The 21,707-nt window shown below is 34.0% G+C and overlaps 1 protein-coding gene across 1 annotated transcript in view; it reads right to left on the minus strand.

Moving 5' to 3' along the window:
* Nucleotides 1-21,707, minus strand: part of LRP1B (LDL receptor related protein 1B) — a 583,373-nt gene that overhangs the window by 165,416 nt on the left and 396,250 nt on the right. Inside the window, exons 38-41 of the mRNA XM_086616175.1 lie at nucleotides 16,336-16,462; nucleotides 16,030-16,181; nucleotides 15,630-15,754; nucleotides 12,171-12,542 (exon numbers count right to left, since the gene is read on the minus strand). Coding sequence (XP_086472301.1) covers nucleotides 12,171-12,542; nucleotides 15,630-15,754; nucleotides 16,030-16,181; nucleotides 16,336-16,462 — 776 coding nt within the window. The remainder of the gene's footprint in view (nucleotides 1-12,170; nucleotides 12,543-15,629; nucleotides 15,755-16,029; nucleotides 16,182-16,335; nucleotides 16,463-21,707) is intronic.

Genomic DNA, 21,707 nt, shown 5'->3' on the forward strand with positions numbered 1-21,707 from the left:
TTTTTAGAAAACAGTGTCATGGAAAGTTATGCCATATATGGAAACAAGCAAACATTTAACATACAGATGAAAAATGCATCATCTTCTTATTTTAACAAAATATCTAAAATGTGCAGTTTTGAAAGACCTTGTCATCTATACATATGTTCTGAGTCGAGTGGAACTAAACCAAAGCAATCAATAAAACATTTTATTTAAAAGAGAAATGCAGCAACAACTTTAAAAGAAAATAAAGAGGCTAAGATAAAAAAACCTCAAAAAGTCTTTATCATAACAGGAATTTCAAAGACTAAGACTGTGACTGGAAAGAAGAAAACAAACAAACAAAAAATAAACATCCCAAAATAATCTGGCAACAGAATTAGGCTGCGAAAGTTGCCTCAAATCATATATCTGATATCCAATTTAGGAAATATTTTATCACAAACAAAAATTCAGGAACTGCTTGACATGTATATGCTTTTCAAAGATGAAGAGAGGGCTCCTTATTAGATTACATCTTCAAGCTAATTAAATCTGAAACTATCAAAAAATTCAGGTAATAAGCCTGTGGATGATAATGGCTTCAAAAATACCACAAACTGAAAAATTCAGAGTAAAATATATGCTTTTTTAAATTAAAATGAAACAAAAAACCCACTGAAAAGAACCACCACAACATAAACATTCAGAGAAATTCAATTGCCTTGGTGTAAAAAACCCCAAAAAATACTACTTAAATATAAAATTGTTTGCTGCAAACACATACCAAGTGCATTTGCTTCACTTCACCAAACGTACAAATACTGAAGGATTTATACCAAGCACACACTTTTATTTGCCAAGGAACTTTTAGTTTTATCATGTTCCTTACTTATAGAATTAAGAACTCCACCAATACAGAAGAGAATCCATTAATGCTTTTAGTATTAATAATAAGGTGGTTTTAAAGTCAATGGCATAAGATCTAGAGAGTAGGTGCTAAAGCGATCCAAGATTTCGATAAATTCTTATAATGGAAAATAAAACTAACTTTGTTTTTATTAGCATGTTGTATGAGCTGAAAGTACCACCATCGGTACACTACTCAGGCAAACCTTCAGTGCAGTAAGTTATCAGTGCTAATACAGTGTTTTTTGAGTTTATGTTGTTTCTAGGTTGAAATAGACTTTTTGGTTTAGAGGTTAGTCAAGAATCTTAAAATTCATAGAAATCATTGTCCCAGTGATAAAACAGGTGCCAGCTGAGAACAGAAACGAACCCAGAAAAGTCCTTTAGCCACTTTCAGGTGGTTCCTTAAAACAAAAATATTCTAGGAGCTTCATATTGCCAAAGCCAGGAGACCGGAGAGATTCCAAAGCAACTGCATTCTAGTGTTATATCATCAGCAATTTGCACTGATATTATTTTATACTAACTTATTTTACACTTCCTTAAGGGATATTCTAGAGTACTTTTTTTTTTTTTTTAAGGTAATTTATCATTATATATTCAGTTACTTTAAAATACATGAGAAATACGTACTCATCCTATCTGGTGCTACAATTGGGGGATTCAGTCCCAAAATCTACTGACTGGATAAAAATTAGCAATTTCTTTACTCTCAGCTTCATATTTTCACAGCATCACATAATATTCTGAATTAGTAAAGCATAAAGAAACTGGAAATGAAAAGAAACACATTTGTTTCACTGACATATTGAATTAAAACACTGATGGCATTAGATGCCTACAGCACTGATTAAATTTATTCTAGCCATGAAGCAACAGTTTATGATTTTCACATGAATAGCATACTTAAATGAAAGGAACATTAATACAATATGATATTAATATACAAATACTCACATTATTCACCTGCCACTGACATTCTGAATTAAATCAGTAATGGGGTGTATAACTGATTAAATATCTACACAAGAGAATGCAACAGCTTATGATTTACAAAGGCAATGGTAGAGTGATCACATCATTATGTTGCCAAATGCTATCTATCACTTTTACGGAACTTAACGAAGACGGATTGCATCCCACAGATGAGATGCAGCCTATAAATATTGTCATGCTGATCTTCATCTGACTTTCCCAGGGAACAGACAAGCAACGAATCAATAACTGAAGAACTCAGATTAGAGCTCCCCCATTACTGCAAACAGAAAATTAAAAATACTAAAGGACATAAAGTTTAAATTATCCAGCATTTGATGCCACTGACTTTTGGTAATGTATATACTGCATATACTATTTCTCAGTTTCCTAGATTTTTATCTCTTATCTTTTACTTTTAAAATTCTCTGGAATGTTTACAGTCAAAACTTTTCCAGTTGCACCAGTTCAATTACCTTTTTCCCTTTAATCTTATATTTTTGCCAAGTCTTTCTTTAGCAAAGTTTTAAAGCAAGAACAACTGTCAACATCATAATTTTTTTAATACTGAAAAGCCATCAAAGTAATAAAACTGAGCATAAATGGCACTTCAATATCAAAACTTCGGAAAAGGCTTTAATGTTCACTTAACATTAAACACCTGCTTGATCTTTATTCATTCTCTGAATTGGCTTTCACAATTTACTTTTCAGGATACAGCCTGTCAATTGTTATACCAGACTGGTCACAGGAGATATTACTGCTTTCTGTCAATCTGTTTGTGTAAGATTTTGGTGATAGATAACAGGTGGTCAGCATTTGATCTGAGGTGAAAAGAATGCTTCACAAGCAATGAAGCACTGAAAGAAAAGGGTTTATAGTTCACATATCTAACTGACTGCACAATCAGAACTTCAATAATTCTTTACCCTTCTACTTTGCTCTTCAAGTAGCCACAAAGCAGGAAGTCTTTTTGCTAAACAAAAATTCTAAGACAGTAATAAGTTGTAATAAAAAAAGCTAGACGAGTTCCATTTGTCTCAGAAATTAGAGAACGATTTAATTGCTCAGTTTCTTCTGTCAGTCACATGTAAAACAAGGCCATTGTGTATAACAGAAATCCTAAATATCAAACATGGCATAAACAACTCTGAACTTTAATAAACAATTATTTCACTATCCTAGTTAGCCTGAGAATTATTTTACAGCACATGAGAGGTTTGCTAAAATTATGCCATATCAGCAAACATCTGTATCATTTTTCTCTATCTCCAAAATATGAAACCATCCTATAGGCTATTACACATAAAAGATTATTAAATGTAGTAAGATACTATAAACAAAAGTTTTGGGTTCTTCAAGGCAACAAGTCGCCTAAGTTCAAGATGCTATAAACATTTCCATGGATGTAACCCTCCTAATTCCTTACTGCAGTAGCCAGTACTGGAAAGAATGAACATTTGTTGGGAATAATCTAAAGAGAAACAAAATCATTCTAGAATCCAGAAGAAAATAACTCTGTTTTTGGTACAAAGTATAACACTGAAATCTCACATCTTGGAACACATTTGATGTTTTCCTAATGAAAATTAAACACTCAGTCTATGTGCAAATAAAAATACGTATACTGGATAATTGCTCAAGAAACACTTCTAATACATTCAACAAAAGAAACTACCAGGTAAATAGCTTCCTGGATTTATAAGATCATTTTTAAGGTCATTTTTACCTGAATATACATGGAACAAGTAATCAACTCTTTAAAATGAGGAAAAAATTGACTCTGAAAACAGTAAGCTTGTTTCAGAACTATGCTTATACAACATTCTGAAGTGCTAAGTTTCTTTTTGGCTCCCAGTTAACAGCATTTAAGAAAAACACTAGTCAAGCCACGGTAGATGGCATCATCATAATTTGCTGTGATGACGAGCTTTTAAAAATCAAGTCTGGTTTGTTACTAAATAGAACAATCATATATTTAATTCTATGTCCACCTTCTTGTAGACTGTAATATTTCTTCAAAGAATGATTTAACCTTTTTATCAAGAGGGTAAAAATAATAAAGAACTTTCTATGAGGAAATCTATATTTATTTTCAATTATTTTTTCCCAACAATGGATATAGCCCTTCTATAGCTGTTCCCTGACAGATCACTGAAGAAAACCAAATCCACAGAGACGTAAACCTACAATATTCTCTCCTCTATTATCTTAGATATGACTTACTCCTTGATTAGAATCATAGAATTTCTAGGTTGGAAAAGACCTTAGAGATCATCCAATCCAACTGTCCCTAATCCTCCATTAAACCATGTCCCTAAGCAGTACATCCACCCTTTTCTTAAACACATCCAGGGATGGGGACTCGACCACCTCCCTGGGCAGCCTATTCCAGTGGCTGACAACCCTTTAGGTTTAGGGACTGTCTTAGGGTCGGCAGGGAATAATGTAACAAAGGAATAATGATGAATCATAGACTTAAGGAAATATAAGGAACTCAGAAATTAGAAAAACAATAGTATTTTGTTTAACTGTAAACTGTAACCATCCCAGTACAGTTCAATATATCACTACTAGTCAACAAGTGTTACAATATTGTAACTTCAAAATAGTTAATGTATCCATGTAAAAAGAGGCTTTAAAAGCAGAAAGAATTTTAGAATGGAAAGCTAACATTGAGATGGAAGCATTTTATTAAGTTTAAAAAAATCTCAACAATCATCATGGAAGAATTTTTTTCCTAATTGCAAGAGCCCACAGCATCTTTTTATGCATTACATGCAGACTCTCAAAAAAATTACTACTCAGCGTTAACACCTTGAAATAAATACCATTCAAGGACCTTAAGACTAATAAGTCTTCTAATAAGTATGTATAATCACACGTTTTTATTGCTACTGTTGAAGTAAAACCAATTAGTATAGAGATATTGGAGGTATTATTGGCAGAATAGCCTAGTAACCTAATAATATTTGCTGGATCACATTACTCTTTATAATAAAACAAAGGAGACATGTCAAAAGACATTTCTTTGTATAGCTTTTTTCTGACAATTCACCTAATATACTTTTGAATTTTATGCAACTAAGACACAGCTGCTGATGTAAAAATTTACATCAGCAAATATTTATATCAATAAAAATTTAAGGGCAACGTGGAAAGTTGAAGCAGCCACAAACAGTACTAATTCTTCATGAATAATCTCAAGTTCAATAGACAGAAGCTTCTTTCCTGAATATTGAGGTTGGGAATGCTCACGACATAGTGAACTGAAAGATCAGTGTATGTCAGCTCCCCTGATGAATACACTTCAGAATTTCAAACCAGCAACAGCTAAACAAAGCATGAAATGTGCAGAAATACATATTACTAGAATAACAATTACTTAATATAAAATTAGTAAATGTTATCCATCTATAGCAACAGTTATTTACTAAACAGTTCATAAATTTTACCCACTAATCATGATATGTAGTCACATCCAGAGGAAAAATAAAAAATAAAAAAGATAAACCAGATACTTCGGTTTGGTACTAACAAGGTAGCAGTTGCAACAATAAATTTTAGTTTTTACTATCTAAATGTCCTAGACTTAACAATACTCTCTCACTTTCCCTGCTTTAAAAAGCGAGAATCGCTGGACCTGTATTCCAATATATACAATTATAATGAATTCAATTCATTTATGAAATGAAAAGCAACAATATTAAAGTATTTATTTTTAAGAGACTGAAAAATTCTTTCCTGAAGAAGAAGGCTCCAAAACTAAAGGAATCTCATACAATGTACCAAATCTAATCCTCTGTAAGAGAAATGGGAACTTAAATGCCTTTTTGACAGTTAAATTGGACCCATTTAGTTAGGAAGAATAGCAGTACACATTGGAACACCTTTAAAAGATTCAGACTGTAAAAAGCCTTACAATACATCACAGGATCTGACACGTTCTGTTAGCAGTGAAAAGATTTTTGCCTTCTATAGACACTAGTGCCTAAAGTTCAAAACAGAAGAAGTGTTTTTTCACATAATACTTCCTTTTGTGCTGTGAAAGATGTTAGACTGGCAAAATGTCTCCATGCCATTGTTTACACAGCTTGGAAAAAACCCAGCTCATTGAATGTGTCTCATCTTAATACTTTTTCCTCTTTCTCATTTGCTTTCTTTTGCCTTCTCCTGCTCCTTTTTGTCTCCTCTCTCTTCCTTAGTCTCTAGCTTCTTTATTGGTCTTTTTTCTAGTGTTGTATCACTACATTAAACTTACTTGAATGCTGCACTTTTTTTTTTCCTACAGATACACTGAGGCAGGCTTTGGTTAACAAATACGTTATCGCAAACTCCTACCTGTGATAAAAAAAGATCATACTATAAGTTTAGAAGCTGAGACTCTTTACTTTTTTTAAAAAAAAGTCAGTTTTCCTTGCATAAACATAAGCTTTGAAACAACTTAGAACAACCAAAAACAGTCCCCAGAAATGCTATGAGGCACGTTCTTGTTTCCCACCGCAAATTAGTCACCAACTAGCATGTCATCCACTGTCTAAAGCTAATATTAATTTGCATTTTTACTGGGATGGAAGACAGCTCACACAGATGGTTTATCAGAGAGTTGGTTTAAGATGGTATTCTCTCAGTTCTCAGTTGATAGAAATTTTAGACTTTTTCAGAGCTGCTCATCTGCAATGTCATGTTCACCAGGGAAGGAAGAAGGAAAACAGACGTCCCTCTGGCACTCTGCTTCTGGGCAGGCAGAGAAGGAAGGACACTGAAGTAAAGAAGAGAGGTTTAGCAGATGGTTCAAAAATTAGGGGTTAAACTTGGATTTTTATAGAAGGAAAAAACCCCATACATTTATCCCATCCAATATATTGTATTTTTGGCTTAATGGGTCAATGCACAGTGGTAATCATCTTATGCATAACTGGAAATAAGTTTAGTATCCTGATCTTCAGGATTTTAGTTTAATTAAGACTCCCATTAGTTGTTTGGTCCATTAAAACCACAAAGAATCTACTTTGTGAATAATATACTATCTTTCACTGACTTTCTCTGGGTCAAACTGAGACCTCTAATTCCACGTAGAAGAAATCTCTATTCAGATCACCACATCATTAAAAATAAAGTCAACTCACTATTTGTCAGTTGACAAAACAAACAACAGTCCATAGGAGATGTGGTATGAGAGGATATAAGCATATAATATTAAAAATAGCGTATATCAAATAGATGCTTGCTTCTGTTGAAACATTTTCATTTTCAGTCATTTCAATCTATTTTAAAATTACTTGCAGATGGAAGGTAGGTCTATAGATCTATAAAGATTTAAAAAGTACTTCATACATGTTTTTTAGAGTGCCTTTGAAATGGTTTCTAGTTTGAATACTATAGAAACTGGTTCAGAAGTTTGAAATAATAGTATTATTCTGCCTAGAATTGATTAACGACAAAGAAAATAAGAGTAAAATTCTCCCCTGGGCGCTCTCTCAAAGGAGAATAGACCCCATTGTTTCATTTGGAACTGATAACCTGTAGCAATTTTGAACAAGTCAGACTTCCAAATTACCTCCTTAGATAGCTCCGTGACTTTAACTGCTACTGATTTCTGTTCTTTCTTCCTGTGTACTGCTCTGTTGCCTCATTTTAACCTAGGTTTTCAGTAACAAATTCTCCCAGAGAGACTGGCAACAATTAGGAGGTCTACTTCTGTTAGGGCTGAACAGAAATTGTAAGGATTATTCTGAGGTGGCCACTCAAATATACTGATTTAAACTCAGTGTCACTTTCACATAAATTTGATACATCATCTAGCTTCTTTTGTATTTAATGCTTTCTTTCAATTTTCTACGAAGCCTATGATGCATTGTGGGCTAAAATTAAATGAAAAACAACTTCCAAAGTGTATGTAATCTCTCTGGATCTCCTCTAGAACATCAGCTGAGTTTGGATTTGACTTGTCGAGGCACTGGTTTTCACAATTAAAAGCTCCTGAAAGCTTGTGTGACATGAAAAAACACTCCTTTTTGCAGAGTGAATCCTGTATGATTCCTCAAACTGGAAGAACACCGAAAGTGTCTATTGGCATAACTTTTACAAATACAATCTCTTTAACTGTGGGTTTGTTCTACAAAGGACTACCATTGACAATGAAAAATAGCAATGTCATGAAGGTTCTCATGGTTTTCTAGACAAAAAGACCCCTAAGACACTGTGTCCATTTCCTTGAACTGTAAGAACACACACCTTTAGCCTTAACAGGTTGATGAAGCTTTTACAGCACAACAGAAACGAAAGTACACGTATGGATAGCCAGCTTAGGTTACAGCTTAGAAGAAGTAGTCTAACCTGAGTAAAGTGAACTGCAAGGCTGATCCTTACAACTAAAAAGCGGAAAGTTAAGAAGAAATTAGTGGGTGGGATTGATCACACAGTAAGTACTTACTCATTCCTTCACAGTCTGATACTTCTCTAAGTGTGTACTTAAAGCAAGACAGACAATAAATTATAACCTCTCCTACTCTCTTCTGAAAAGAAAGACTGAGCTCAAAACACATGATGTAGATGGTAGTCATGTCACAACATATTTAAAATAGGTACTGCTGCATTGATAAGTTATTTTTTTAAATGTCCGAAGACCAGATTAAACTGCACATGATGCTATAGCAATAAAATCGTGAGTGATACTGAATGGTTAGATAATTCATCACCTAAAAGAATATTCGTGGGAAATCACATCCACGAACAAGGTAAATTAAAAAAAAAAAAAAGCAACGAAGAAAGATTAAACCCATGAAGTTACATATAAAAATAAGAAAGACCAAGTCTCTACTGGATGACCAAAGGAAATAACGCTCATTTTGTCATCAGAGTTCAGAAGTAAGAAACAATCTGCTCCAAAAAACTACACTGCATGAAAAATAAAGGTGTTAGGGTATGGCATACCATGCACGTGCTACACTTTGTTGTTGTTGTTATTGTTTCTTCCTGCCCAAGACAGAACCCTATCAGGTACTGGGTTCTTGGCGAGTTTTGAATCTGTTTTTAGTGAACTGGAACAAGTTAGATAAAGTTGTTTATATGCTGTAAATCTACTTTCCCTGAGCCGAAAATGTGTTAGCTAATGGGTTGTTTATGAGTTGCAAATCTGTTCAGTGAGGTGAAAATTTGTCAGATAATGGGTTGTTTATGAATTCTAAATCAATATTCAGTGAGTTGGAACTATGTTAGATAATAGCTTGTGTATGGGTTGTAAATCTGTTTTCAGTGAACTGGAAACATGTTAGATAATGGGTTGTTTCTGGGTAGTAAATCTGTTCTCAGTGAGCTAAAAACATATTAGATAATGGGTTGCTCGTGAGTTGTAAATCTGTTTTTAGTGAACTGGAAACCTGTTTAATAAAGGGCTCTTTATGTATCTTAACTCTGTTTTTAGTGCGCACAAAAGTTCACGAATGTATTAGATTTGAGTGGCATATCTGATTTCAGTGAGGTAGAAATCCATCAGCTAATGGATTCTTTACAAGCAGATCTACATTCAGTGAACTAAAAATCTGGGACAATAGGATCTTGTATATAACATACTCCATTTTCTTTATTTGAGTCAAATACCAAGTAAAGGTTTGCATGATTTGCAGACTTCAACTTAATGAAGTAGAAATGCATTGTAGAATTGTTGGAACCACACTAGATATTTCCAATGTGGTTTTGAATCTCTTCTTAATAAAGTAAAACTTGCTACAGATGCATATAAATACTTTTGGATGAAAAAAATGGCAAAATGAATGTCAAAGATGTTATTTTTTAATCCTACAATGAAATATTAGTACTAAAAATATTTCAGCTGGATTCCATCTAATAATTTTTGTGTAATCACATATAGTTAACATAGAAATAAGAAAATTTCTGAATTTTACATCTTCCAGTGAATGGAATCATTGGTGTCAGCCAGTCTTACCACTGCTTTTTCCTTTATAGATATCACTGTTAGTCAAATATTTCCATTTATCAAACAGCCTCATGGACTGTTTCCTGTTTACAGTAAGAGAAAAATCACATGCAGACTGTGGAAAGGAAGGCTATGTAGTACAAAAAAAGCAGTTTAAAATGAATGACAAAGAAAAGGGGTTTAAAACACATGACAGAGAACAAGAAACTACCATAGACTGGGATGTGATATCCCTTCTCATTTGCAATGAAAAAACAACTGAAGCATTTATAGAAAACAAACATCATTGTTCACAAATACATCCCAAGCATATACAGTAATTTTTTTTGCAAGGATAAAAAATTTCATCTGACATTCAATTATTCAGAATGCTGACTCTGCTAATGAAAAATGAAATCAGGCATATTCAAGTTATAAGTAGATACATTTCCTAACAATTTCTTAAAAGTATAATTCTCAACTACGCTTTATGGAATATCTTTAGCTCTTGTACAACAACCTATTACGATGTAACGAGGAATATTTTATTGTTCTTATAAAAAAACCAATTTGTATCCGCATCGGTGCTTCACCAGTAATTCTTTCTTCTCTTTTTCTGTTTTAAACATAAAATTTTCCAGTGGCTTTTCATGTAATGCTTTTTATCTTATTCTATAACACCAGAGTTAAAAAAGTGCTTGTATGTCACCAGCTGTTTATGTCTCTTGTATTGCTACCATCAACTCTGAATCCCTATGTTTGTGTGCCTTCCTAGGAGTGACGAGAACATCCTGACAACGTTGTTTAGTTTCTCTTTTACATATCTTACTACAGATGTCACTAATTCCTCTAAAATATGCACACATAAACACTCAAAGTTAAAAAAAAAGGCCTTGTGTCACATTTGAAAAATGCTTTTCCTTTCATTACTGGTAAGTTTTCATGACCGCAAATACTTTCCAAGAAGCACAGTGCACAGGTTCCTAATGATACAATTATCCAATGGCAGTTGTAGAATACTATTTTGTCAGTTTGCAGCTATTTAACTTCTTTCTTTTATAAAAATATTCCCATTAACATGCAACAACAAAGGACGATACTTTCCAAGTCAAACGTACTTCCATTTTTCCTAATCACTTTCTTTGGTCTTGTTATCAAACTGACCCAAACCAATAGCTAAATGAAGCAAGGTCATAGGCAACATACATATGACATCAGAAATTCAGATGGAAATTATCCATAAGGAGCAAAAACCACACGACACTTCAGGCATTCTGGAAAACAGTTACCAAAAGGAAATGCAGCCTCCAAAAAAACCAGACAGTACTCAAAAACGTCAAGGAAGAGAAGAAACAATAAATATATGCATCTGATAACTGACTACAGATCAGTAAGGTTTATTGCATATTTGAGAATAATTAAATTGGAACAGAAATGAAAGACAGCAGAAGCCTTTAGAATTTAGATTTTTGTAGCATGGATTTTTGAGTGTTTAGTATTAAAGAAACATTTTTTACACATCTGCATTCAGATTTTTCTTGAATTCTAATTTTACCATGGCAAACCATGATAACTTTTTACGTACACCTTGTATTGAAGTTATGTTAGACTTCATTGATAAAGATTTCAGTGCCACATCCCCAGAAGATTTTATTGAGGTCTCAGCTGCAAAATATGTTTTTGGTCTTGTCCTGAAGATTTTGCTAATGATATTGGCATCAATTCCTTGACAGCAGTGTCAGGCTTCAAGTATTCAGAGGCTAAAAAAAGTGTGTCATACAACTTCTACTAGTATGGTGAATGAAGGCATAGCAGACATGTAAAGCTACTGAAGAAGCCTCTAATAAAACCAGACAATTTTGCAGGTTGGAATTTGCCTCCAATTATCATTGAGCACAAGTCACTTGGGCTCAGTACAAGAAGGGTGTGTCAGCTGGGGAGACCGACCAGGATCCTAAGATTTCATCCTGAGGAATGGTTATGTCAGCAGAGGTATCTTACAGTACTTCACCCCTGCTAACTAGAATCACAGAGAAATAAACCACCCATAGGTTTGTGGGGTAAGGGGACTTTCATTTCCAAGCATTGCACAATGAGGTTTTGTTTCAACAGTAAAGCTGCTTAAAATCACAGTAATATAAATTAAGGCTCGTTGTTATTAGTTCTCTTTTCAAGTAATATGCTTCACGCATCATGAGACTGTTATAAATTAACTTACTTTGAAGTTATAATTTTAAAGATAATGTTTAAATATACCTTATAGGGATAAATAATAATTGTGTTATATACTTAAGTACGATAAAACATTATTGACATTGTTTATAAAGTGAAGTAATTATCAACTTTTCACTTAATAAAGTTCATTGAAATAAAATATGTATTTTGGGAAATATTTTTTCTTACTTACTTTCAATTAGCACTTTTCTGCCATCCCAGTTGTCTTTAATAACTTGTATATTTCCAAAGTGTGCATCACTGAAGAATATGCGATTTGTACCTTTTCCCTTCAGACTGTAGTCAAAAGCAAGAGCGATCACATTTTTGAAGTACTCTGGATTTTCATACGGCCTTACTGGTGAATTCAGGTTGGTTTCATCTGAAAGATGTATACTTTTTAATATTGTCCTTCCTGAGTACAACAGGTAACCTTCATGTCTCAGGCAAGTAATTCCATCTTCTGCAAGATAGCCATGTGCACAGGCACAGGTTCTCCGCGCGTTTCCCCGATAAAGGCAAAGTTGATGACATCCACCATCGTTCTTTGCACAAACATTCGTACCTATTAAAAAAAAAAATAAAATCTATCAGTTATAATATTACATTTAGCTAACTTAAACATAAATTTATGTATTCTAAGAATTCTTCTCTTAAAACTGTTTCTACAATATTCATGAGTAAAACAAAGGCCAAAAAAAGTAAAGAATGTTACTTTAACCACGACCTAAAGACAATTGTAAAGAATACAATTAATGAGCAATCATAATTAATGCTCTTTCCAATTCACAAGATATGTTTCATTAACATAAAATGGGTTAATTCCTCCACAATCAGCTGAAGATTTAGTGTTTCAAGTGCTTTGAAATATTTATTTTATTTTTTTTAAAACACCTGTTACTGGAAGTAAAGTCAAATTTAGATACCAACAGAATACAGAACCGTTTTCAGACACTTTCTATCAAAATGAAAACATCTATATTGACGGGTACAAAACTGTGTCAATTCAGTTCCCTGCTTTTAATAAAGACATTTCCTAATATTTTATTCTTTCTTTAAAACCTGACTTTTAAAACTTACTCCCTGACAAATGCACACCATTAAGAAATCATTGTCAAATTACTAACTTCAGTGAATTAAACTACACTTATTGCAAGTAATATTTAAAATTACAGTAATTGTCAATAATTAGGAGCTATTTTCCATTGTCTTTTTTTGGAGTATGAATTAGTATTATAGTTAGTTTAGATAATTTAGTATCTGTTTCTGACAGCACTTTCCATATAACAAGTCAGCTCTTTCAGTATAGTCATTTTCTCATTTCTGAAAGTTTTCCACACAGTGAGGGAGAAGAAAACATTTTAAATAGACTGTTTTCAAGTAGAAAATCATAATAATTGTCGGGGAATATGTGTGTCTGAAAGTACAGTTGACTGTATTTTCTAACTGCTACATTGCAAGCTGAAGATACTTTTAAGAAAAAAAAAAAGGGAGACGAGAGTCAACTTGCTATTAAAATTAAAAACACTGAATTTTGTGTTCCTAGGCAAAATTAACTAAGACTCATTCCTCTATAGTTATGTAAAAACATTTGGGGATTTAGTTGTATACATTTTTACATTTGGTTTATTTTAAAGATTCTTTTAAAGTTTCATTAGGCTAGAAAAGTTAATATCTGTTTGGAAGGATGAGAGGTTGAGAAGAGAAAGGAAAAAAACACGAAACATATCCTCAAGCTTCTAAAATCTCTTTTTGAAAAAGTCAATGCTTCTACAGTTCACCAACTGTAAATATCTTACAAAAACGCCCAATTTTGAAACGGGTGTAGTTAGGGCATGTCCTCGCACACACGTAAAATAGCCCTGAAGGATGGGATCAGCTTGGGAATAGCACTGCAGGACTGGCTCATCAGAAAGGGTAAAACAGGTGTTTGAAAAAAAAACATTAATCACAATCAGCACAGGTGGTTGGGTTTTGTTTGGGGTTCTTTTTCCTGTGTTTTGAGTTCTTTTGTGTTTGTTTGGGGGGTTTAGGTTTTTTGTGTGTTAATAAAAGGTCAGGAAGCTGGCTAATTACATTTTTTTTTTTTTAACAGCATTTACTATTTCTCCTTCAATGAACTTAAATATATATAATAGTGTGATATAGAAAAACATTCCAAAAACATTTTTCACCTGTTTTTTCCCTTTTGTCCTCCTGGCTCACTGACAGCCCCTCCCAAAGACATTAACCATTTGTACCCTAGTAAAATTTGAAAAATGTATTAAAAAATCATCCAGTTATGTTTTTCAAACTAACAACAAAAGATTTTTAGCCTCAGTAACCGTTTCTCCTATTCCTAATGCGATCAAGTCTTTAAAGCCATCAATAAAAATCATTACATGTAAAGAAGCATTGTTTTATCCCATCGCTCTATTTCCTAATTCTGTAACATGAAGCCCTTCCAAGCAAGCAGACATTAACTATTTCCAGCCTAGTTAAAAGAAACAATAAATTTGTGTGGATTTTTTTTCTAATCCACAAAATATGATGCCCAGAGTACTCTGAAATTACATGCAGAAATTTGTAGTAAAAATAATATTCATACACTTTCACAGTTGGTTTTTTTTGAAAACTATTTAAAATTCCCTTGAAAAAAAAAGACAAGAGTATTTCTTATTGATTGTTAAATGTTTTCCTTGAAAAGGCAGATTTATTTTACACGTCATTTAATGCAGTTATTTAGGAAAGATGTATATAAAATAAAAAGGATTTTTGGATATGTAATGCTGTTGCTGCAGTAACTTTTGAGCACTACCAACATCAGAGGTACATTTGTATTAAAAGTTTTATCTTGTATTAATTACAGTAACATTTTTTCTCTCTTTTTTTGAATATCTTTATAGAAAATTTTGTCTGGATGGCCTGGCAGCAGTTTGTTGTGAAGAAATCATCATTTTTGGTAGACTTCTAACCACCTTTGCTCACTGAAACAAGTTTTTCAATATCTCTCTCTGTAAACCCAGAATTTTAGGAGAAAAAAGACGGCTAAAAGCAAGATTATTCTTAGGTAGTGGAGAATAAAATCTAACCATTGATATCATAAATCACAGAGAGTATATAATAACTTTTGACTCTTGAATTCGCTAAACAAATTTAATATAAATGAAATCCAATTATTTATAAGGTCTCTTCCCACATGACAAAACTGAGACTCAAACCCAAGTAATTTCAGGAAATAAATATTTGAGACACAGAGGCTGGGAATTTCTAGCTCTGAAAAAAAATTCTGGTTTGCTTCCCAACAGAAATCTGAGACTGCCCGAGATTACTGCTCTTTAAAGCGCAGTTCAAAGGCCCCTATGATTCCTAAGGCTGTTGGTTTTGTTTTGTTTTTTTTTTAATAAAAACCAACAAAACCCAAACCCCACTAAATCTGGAATGACAGGAAGTGCTTTGGTTTTAGATTTTCTCCTTAAAATACTCAGAAGAATTTTAGTAAAATTCATACTATATTTTTCTTTAGTTCATTAATTTTAGCTGAAAAAAAATACTTCAAAAGTAAAAAGTGGAGATAAAATTAGTGATTGTTTAACTTTTGGTATGCTTTAATATACACAGAAAGTAGCAGATGATATTAAAACAATTAATAGCATCCTTAAGAACAGCCAACCTTTCTCTCGTGCTCTATTAAAGACTTTCACTTCCTTCAGGTTTATTCCAAGGCCAGTCCTCATGGTCACAGCATCCGTGGCCTCATTCTTGTGGCCTCTTCTAATAGAGCCATTTGCATGAGCTCTGCCAAAAAAGTTGAAGATGTCTCATCAACAATCCTCAACTAACACCAAACAAATGACTGAAGGGCAGTGGAGAGCTCACCTAACAGAAGGTGAAGAAGCCTGTTCTGATCCATGACACTGATATGCTTTAGCTTTCAGCATCAGAAAAGCCCTTTCTTTGGCAATGCGATCCATTCTGTGACCTTGCTAAGGAATGGCTAATGCTACAAAGGTGAAGCACCTGGCACTAGAATAACATTTTGAGACTTAAAATACTTATGAAAAATAAATTACCTGTCAGACCAGTAGATGTAAGCTCCAAACACCGCGACTGAAAACATATCCACATTGCTCCCTGACAGCACAATCTCCCGATTCCCTCCACTCTCAAGGTCAATTCTTTCTATCTTGTCGGTACGAGCATCACACCAATATAATTTATTTTCCTAAAGATTAATTTTAAAGGAAATGTCAACAGTCTTGTCCAAGTATTTAATTAAGAGTTATTAAGATCACATCAAAGTGGAAGACCAGCTGACTTTAATGAAACATAACAAATACTATACAATTTAACAGATACTAGAAGACAGAGGAACTAACCTCATAGTCGATGGAAATCCCATTAGGCCATGAAATCCCCAGGCTCACGAGAACAACCTTCTCAGACCCATCTAAGTGGGCCTTCCCTATGCAAGGAGTCTGTCCCCACTCTGTCCAAAACAAATACCTAAAGCGGTGTAGAAATTATCTATTAAAATTTAGCATCAAAATAAGAGCTGTAAATATATAATACTGTATTCAATTGGAAAATAAAAAAACAAACCACACAAACCACCATTACCATTAAATAGATATTCAAAAAATATTATAAGACTTGTGCCTCTAAAGCATCTTATAAGATTAAACATACCATAATACTTGTTTCACAGAACACTGCTGAGAGATTTTTTGCAAATGATATATATGAAGTAATTCTTAATAATATAATCGATCAGTCAATATGCAATTTTATTCTTTAAAGAATTCAGCTTTGTGCTTGGAAAAATAAAAGCAAATTAGGAAAAAAAAAAGACTGGAATAGAAGCTCTCAGATCTAATTAGTAACAAATGCTGTGATAACAAAAGAAACGTACGAATAACTTCCAAATGTTTTAAATACGAAGCAATGAGGAGCACTGTGGGAAATGGTAGAGCAAAGGGATTTTGTTTGGGAAGAAAATATTTTTCTTATTCCCCCTAATGCTCATGGGAAGAATCTGTATCTATCTTACTTAATTTTATATTAATGTGTACATACTGTCCTGGCTTTAGCTGGGACAGTTAGCTCTTCTTTTTAACAGCTAGAAGAGCTCCATGTTTTGGTTTTACTCAGAGGCTCGCTCTGAGAAGAATGCTGATAGCAAGCTGGTGTTTGTGGTTGGACGTGAAACTCCAAGGACTTTTCAGTGTGCCGGAGTGCAGAAACACGGCGGGATAAGGGGAGAGTATAGCTGGGACAAGGGGGACGCGATTCCCCTTGTGATTTGTGGTGGAACTTAAGATTGAGGGCCAAACTGGCCAATTAGCATTCCATATCACGCAGCGTCATGCCCAGTATAAAAGTGAGGGGCAGCCGGACAGAAGGGCTTTTGCGCTTTGGCTCTTTCGCCGCTTTTACTCTTTTGCGCTTGCTGCGCTTTTGCTCTACTGCCTTTTTTTCCCCTCTCTCTCCCAGTACTCCCACTCTCAGAGCACTGTCTCTCTCTCTCTCAGCCCCTCTCTATTGCGGTGCCTCACGTTCGTCCGGGATTGCAGCTTCGGGACGAGACGGGCTTTGCATATGAGGGGGTGGTGAGCATCTACACTGTGTATTAAATCATCTGTATTAAATTGTTCTTATCTCAACCCACGGGTATCCCATTTATCCTTTAATTCTCTCCCTCATTCCTGGGGCTGGGAGAGGGTGAGTCAATGACTGTGGAGGGGGCGGTTTAGTTGCTGGAGCGGCCTAATCCACAACACTTACTCATACAGTAGCATCACTATTTCGGGGTAAGATGCTAGGTCAAACTTCTGCCTTGATCTCCTGCTTCCCAATCTATTGCCTTAGTATAGCAAAGTGAGCCAGTTAATCTACAGAGAGCACTTCCTTTATTGAACAGTAACCTATGGAATATGTTTAAGTAAATGTCTACGTGTCTACAAACATATATATGTATGTGTATATTTTTGTATTAAAACGTATTATAAATACACAAATAAATATATATATTCTGAGCAAGAAATTTCCTTCTAAGATAACATAATTGAGGTCTAGCATATTACTGATCGCCTGAAGAGATGCATTTTCATAGGAAATATCCCTAAGCACACTAAAACATTGTTTAGTAACATGCTGTACACAGTGAACAAAACATACAAAATCGTTCTCCATCGTTTTTCTCTGTGTGGAATGTATGTATTGGACTGTTTTTAAAAACTACAGAAGTCTCCTGTGCATTACTAACCAGTCCTACCCCTGAGTCTGGTGATACCATTATATCAGTCTGTTGTTAAATAGCTATATTTAATTGGATGACTGCAGATACATGAAATAAAGATAAAAATGGGACAGAGGAGAACAAATACAGATCCTATAATTAGTTCATCAAATTTAGCTTCTGAAACAATGTCCCTTAATTTGGCTCTAACTGTAGGTCTTTCTGACTATAATAAAAAATGGATTTGTTCTCATACTTCTTGACATAACAAACAGTAATGAGAATACTAACCATAAAATTTATACTACATCAGGAAATTGAACTGTTACATTAGCTAAATTAAAAATACGTTTTAGAAATGTTAAAATAGACAGTATTAACCAGCTAGATATCACCAATCACTGCTTATGTTTAATACAACTTTAACCAGATTACTAACAGTACCTCTAAACAGAACGAAAATCGCTTTCAGGCATCTAGTCAGAGGTACTTTCTTAACACAGAACATCAACTAAACGTTGACTACAGAAAGGCAGGCATTCAATATACTTGAATTAAACAATCTGTGTTCTTTCCTTAGACTAGTTATTCTGAGAAAAAAAAATTAATTAGAATCTATAATTAGCAGGTTAAATGAATGTAGACTCCTCCAAAGAAAATCCTGAATAGCTGCCAAAACAGTAAGGCAAGTTACTTAACATTCTTTTAGAGGATTAATGATTACAAATATATTGATACATAAACTTATATAAACTATTATCTAGTATAGAAAAACTTGATCTTCCCATAACTTCCCAAAAAGTCTGGGAAGTACCACCTAAAATACTTGTTTCCTGGACCTCTGTAGGCAGTAGTATGCTACTGACACATGTGGCGTACATGCTGCAATAATAGAATCACTACAACTTGACTTGTTTTGGAACTTCTCACATATAATTTACACAGCTGACATGGAGATACAAGTGGCAGAAATTTGACACTGGCCCAGAATCAATTAAAAAAAAAAAAAACTTCTTCAGAAAAAAATTGAATCAGAGTTTAAACTCCACGCCCCACACCCCTAAACACAAATGGAATTCCCAAAATGTGTTTGACGGAGGTATTTTTGAAATCTAATAATTATTTCAGTATGAGCTTAACTTCATATTTCAACTATAATTCTGAGCTTGACTGGAAAGCTATCATTTAACTGGGGGGGAGGGAAGTCTGCCAAGTGTCTGTTATGCCAATAGGTACACCTGTGAGGGACACAGACACTCCTTTGTAGGACTACACATCCTTAACTTTTTCCTTAGTAACAATAAATAACGTTACCAACCAGCTGAGTGCTGGCTGCTTCATATCTTGGTATAAGTGGCAGGTTCAATGAGATCTAAATAACTGCTATTTTCCCCTCCATTCTTATAGTTGTCAACCGAAGCTTCAAGAGAAATGAAGAAAGTGAAGCCAGGGCAAGGGGTGGGAAGAATACCTTCCAAAGTTTTGTCTCGTAAAAGGAAAGAGATATGACAATAACACAGAGGGTAAAAAGGCCTTAATCTTCCCACAGAAAGGTAAACCTGTTCTTCTCTAGCAAAACATTGTTATCTTTCTGCTGAATAAAATTTGATTGGAGGCGTCTCCAGGTTATCATTTTGTGGCATGCTTAAAAAAAGAGATGAAATATACCTACCTTCACAGAAGATATACCGTTCTACTAGACATGTAAACAAATTACTAATCTGTGCTCCTCTCATCCTCCTACGTTTTCTTAAGTACTCTAAACATATCCAAAAACTAACTGTAAAACTTAACAAGATCAAAACATCTACAGCATATTTCACAACGGAATTAATTTCTACGTTTAACATTTCACTTCTTTACTGTTTTTTGTTTCCAGTGCAATAATTTAAACTCTTTTTACCCACATTTTATTAAATATCTGCTTTTTGGTGGCATTACACTATTCTATTTTAAGACCTAAAAAGATGGTTCAGTGGCATTTCTACCTATCCATTAACTTCAAAGCAGGATTCTTTCTTTCCAAAGAATCTTGTTAATATTGTTGGCTATTATTTCATCTGCTTAATATTACTTAACGTTTTGGTAAAATGAAACCATGACCTGTTGAGTCAGAAAGCCTCACGCGAAAATATTGTCATTAAAATAAAAAAATCCACACTTTAGTAAAAAAGCAACAACTTTTCTTTCAATAGCAGTGCTGAATATTATTCTCTCAAGGGTTCTGCACTTATTCTTCCCTATAGCAATTATTAAACCTTGAATCTCAGCTATAATCTATCTTCCCTTTCCAAATACTGCAGAAAAGTTGATTACACTTTTCACCATGTCTAGTTGAAAATAATGGATTTTATTTATATAATTCATGTTATTTTAATACCTAATTATTCTCCAGAGAAACTATTTCTGCTACACTTAGTCCTCATAGACTTCATCAGGGCTTTTCCTTTCCTTTGACGTAAGTAAGGGGTGAAAACCTATCTCTATATACGCGTACAGCAAATACATTATATACACGCTGAGGAAAATTACATTGTAAATTAACTGTTGTTTTGATGAAGTTTGGTCTTCCGGTCAGAATAATTTTATCAAGCTTCTGAGTACTTACCTTCAAAAGTTTTTTAATTTTTTTTTTTTAAACCCAACCTTTTCTAACAGAAGAGCACAGCTATTTTGGTACATTAAAGACAAAAATATAATAATTATTTCAGCCAGATCCTGACTAGGATCTGGAGAAGATCCTACTCCAAACAACAGCATTAACCCTAAACTGTTAGCAGATATTGCCAAGCAACCAGTGGTACTATATGAACATAGCTGTAATGATTTATACCAAAAGGTATTACACTTTGAAGAAAACAAAACCAGTTATTGCTTCCACTTTCATTCCTAAATACATTAAGTTGAAATGCTACAGTCTGCGAAATACACAGATCACTACATCTAAATTCTCATAGAAGAAATCATGGCAAAGATCCAAACAACATTTTGCATCACTGGTATCAATCTAGTCTCAGTAAGAAGTTGGAATTCTTCATCACTTTGGCTGCAAACTACTCCAAGTACAGACACTGCTTTCCTGAAAATAGTGAGATACTGCTTTGATTCAATCTGCAGGAAGTGAGTTACAGTGTCATCTCCGGCTTTGGAGGAAGGTAGTTGCTCAAATTCTTTAAGATTTTGATGCACACTGTTTAGCACCTTGTGTTAGCAGGGTAAGCGTAGCAGTTACATCCACTGAGTCTGGCTTATATGCCTTTTCCTCAGAAAGTACATTTTGTATTCCCATGAAAAAAAGATGAGAATTCTTTGTAGAATTTACTGCTTCTGTTTTAGTTGTAGCTCTGCTAACAGTGGTTTTGGAGCTGGAGGGGACAGAATGTTCTCTGTTTCTGTTAGTGCCGCAGTATAGTCCCTCCTCTCAACAAACAGTTGGATGAATATAGATGTCATTTTTGACGCTTCATCTCATAACTTTCAGCTCTATCCTTGGCTGCTGTAGTGGGATGTTGC

Source organism: Tauraco erythrolophus, chromosome 8 (assembly GCF_009769465.1).
Source record: "Tauraco erythrolophus isolate bTauEry1 chromosome 8, bTauEry1.pri, whole genome shotgun sequence".
In the NCBI taxonomy this organism is placed as follows: domain Eukaryota; kingdom Metazoa; phylum Chordata; class Aves; order Musophagiformes; family Musophagidae; genus Tauraco; species Tauraco erythrolophus.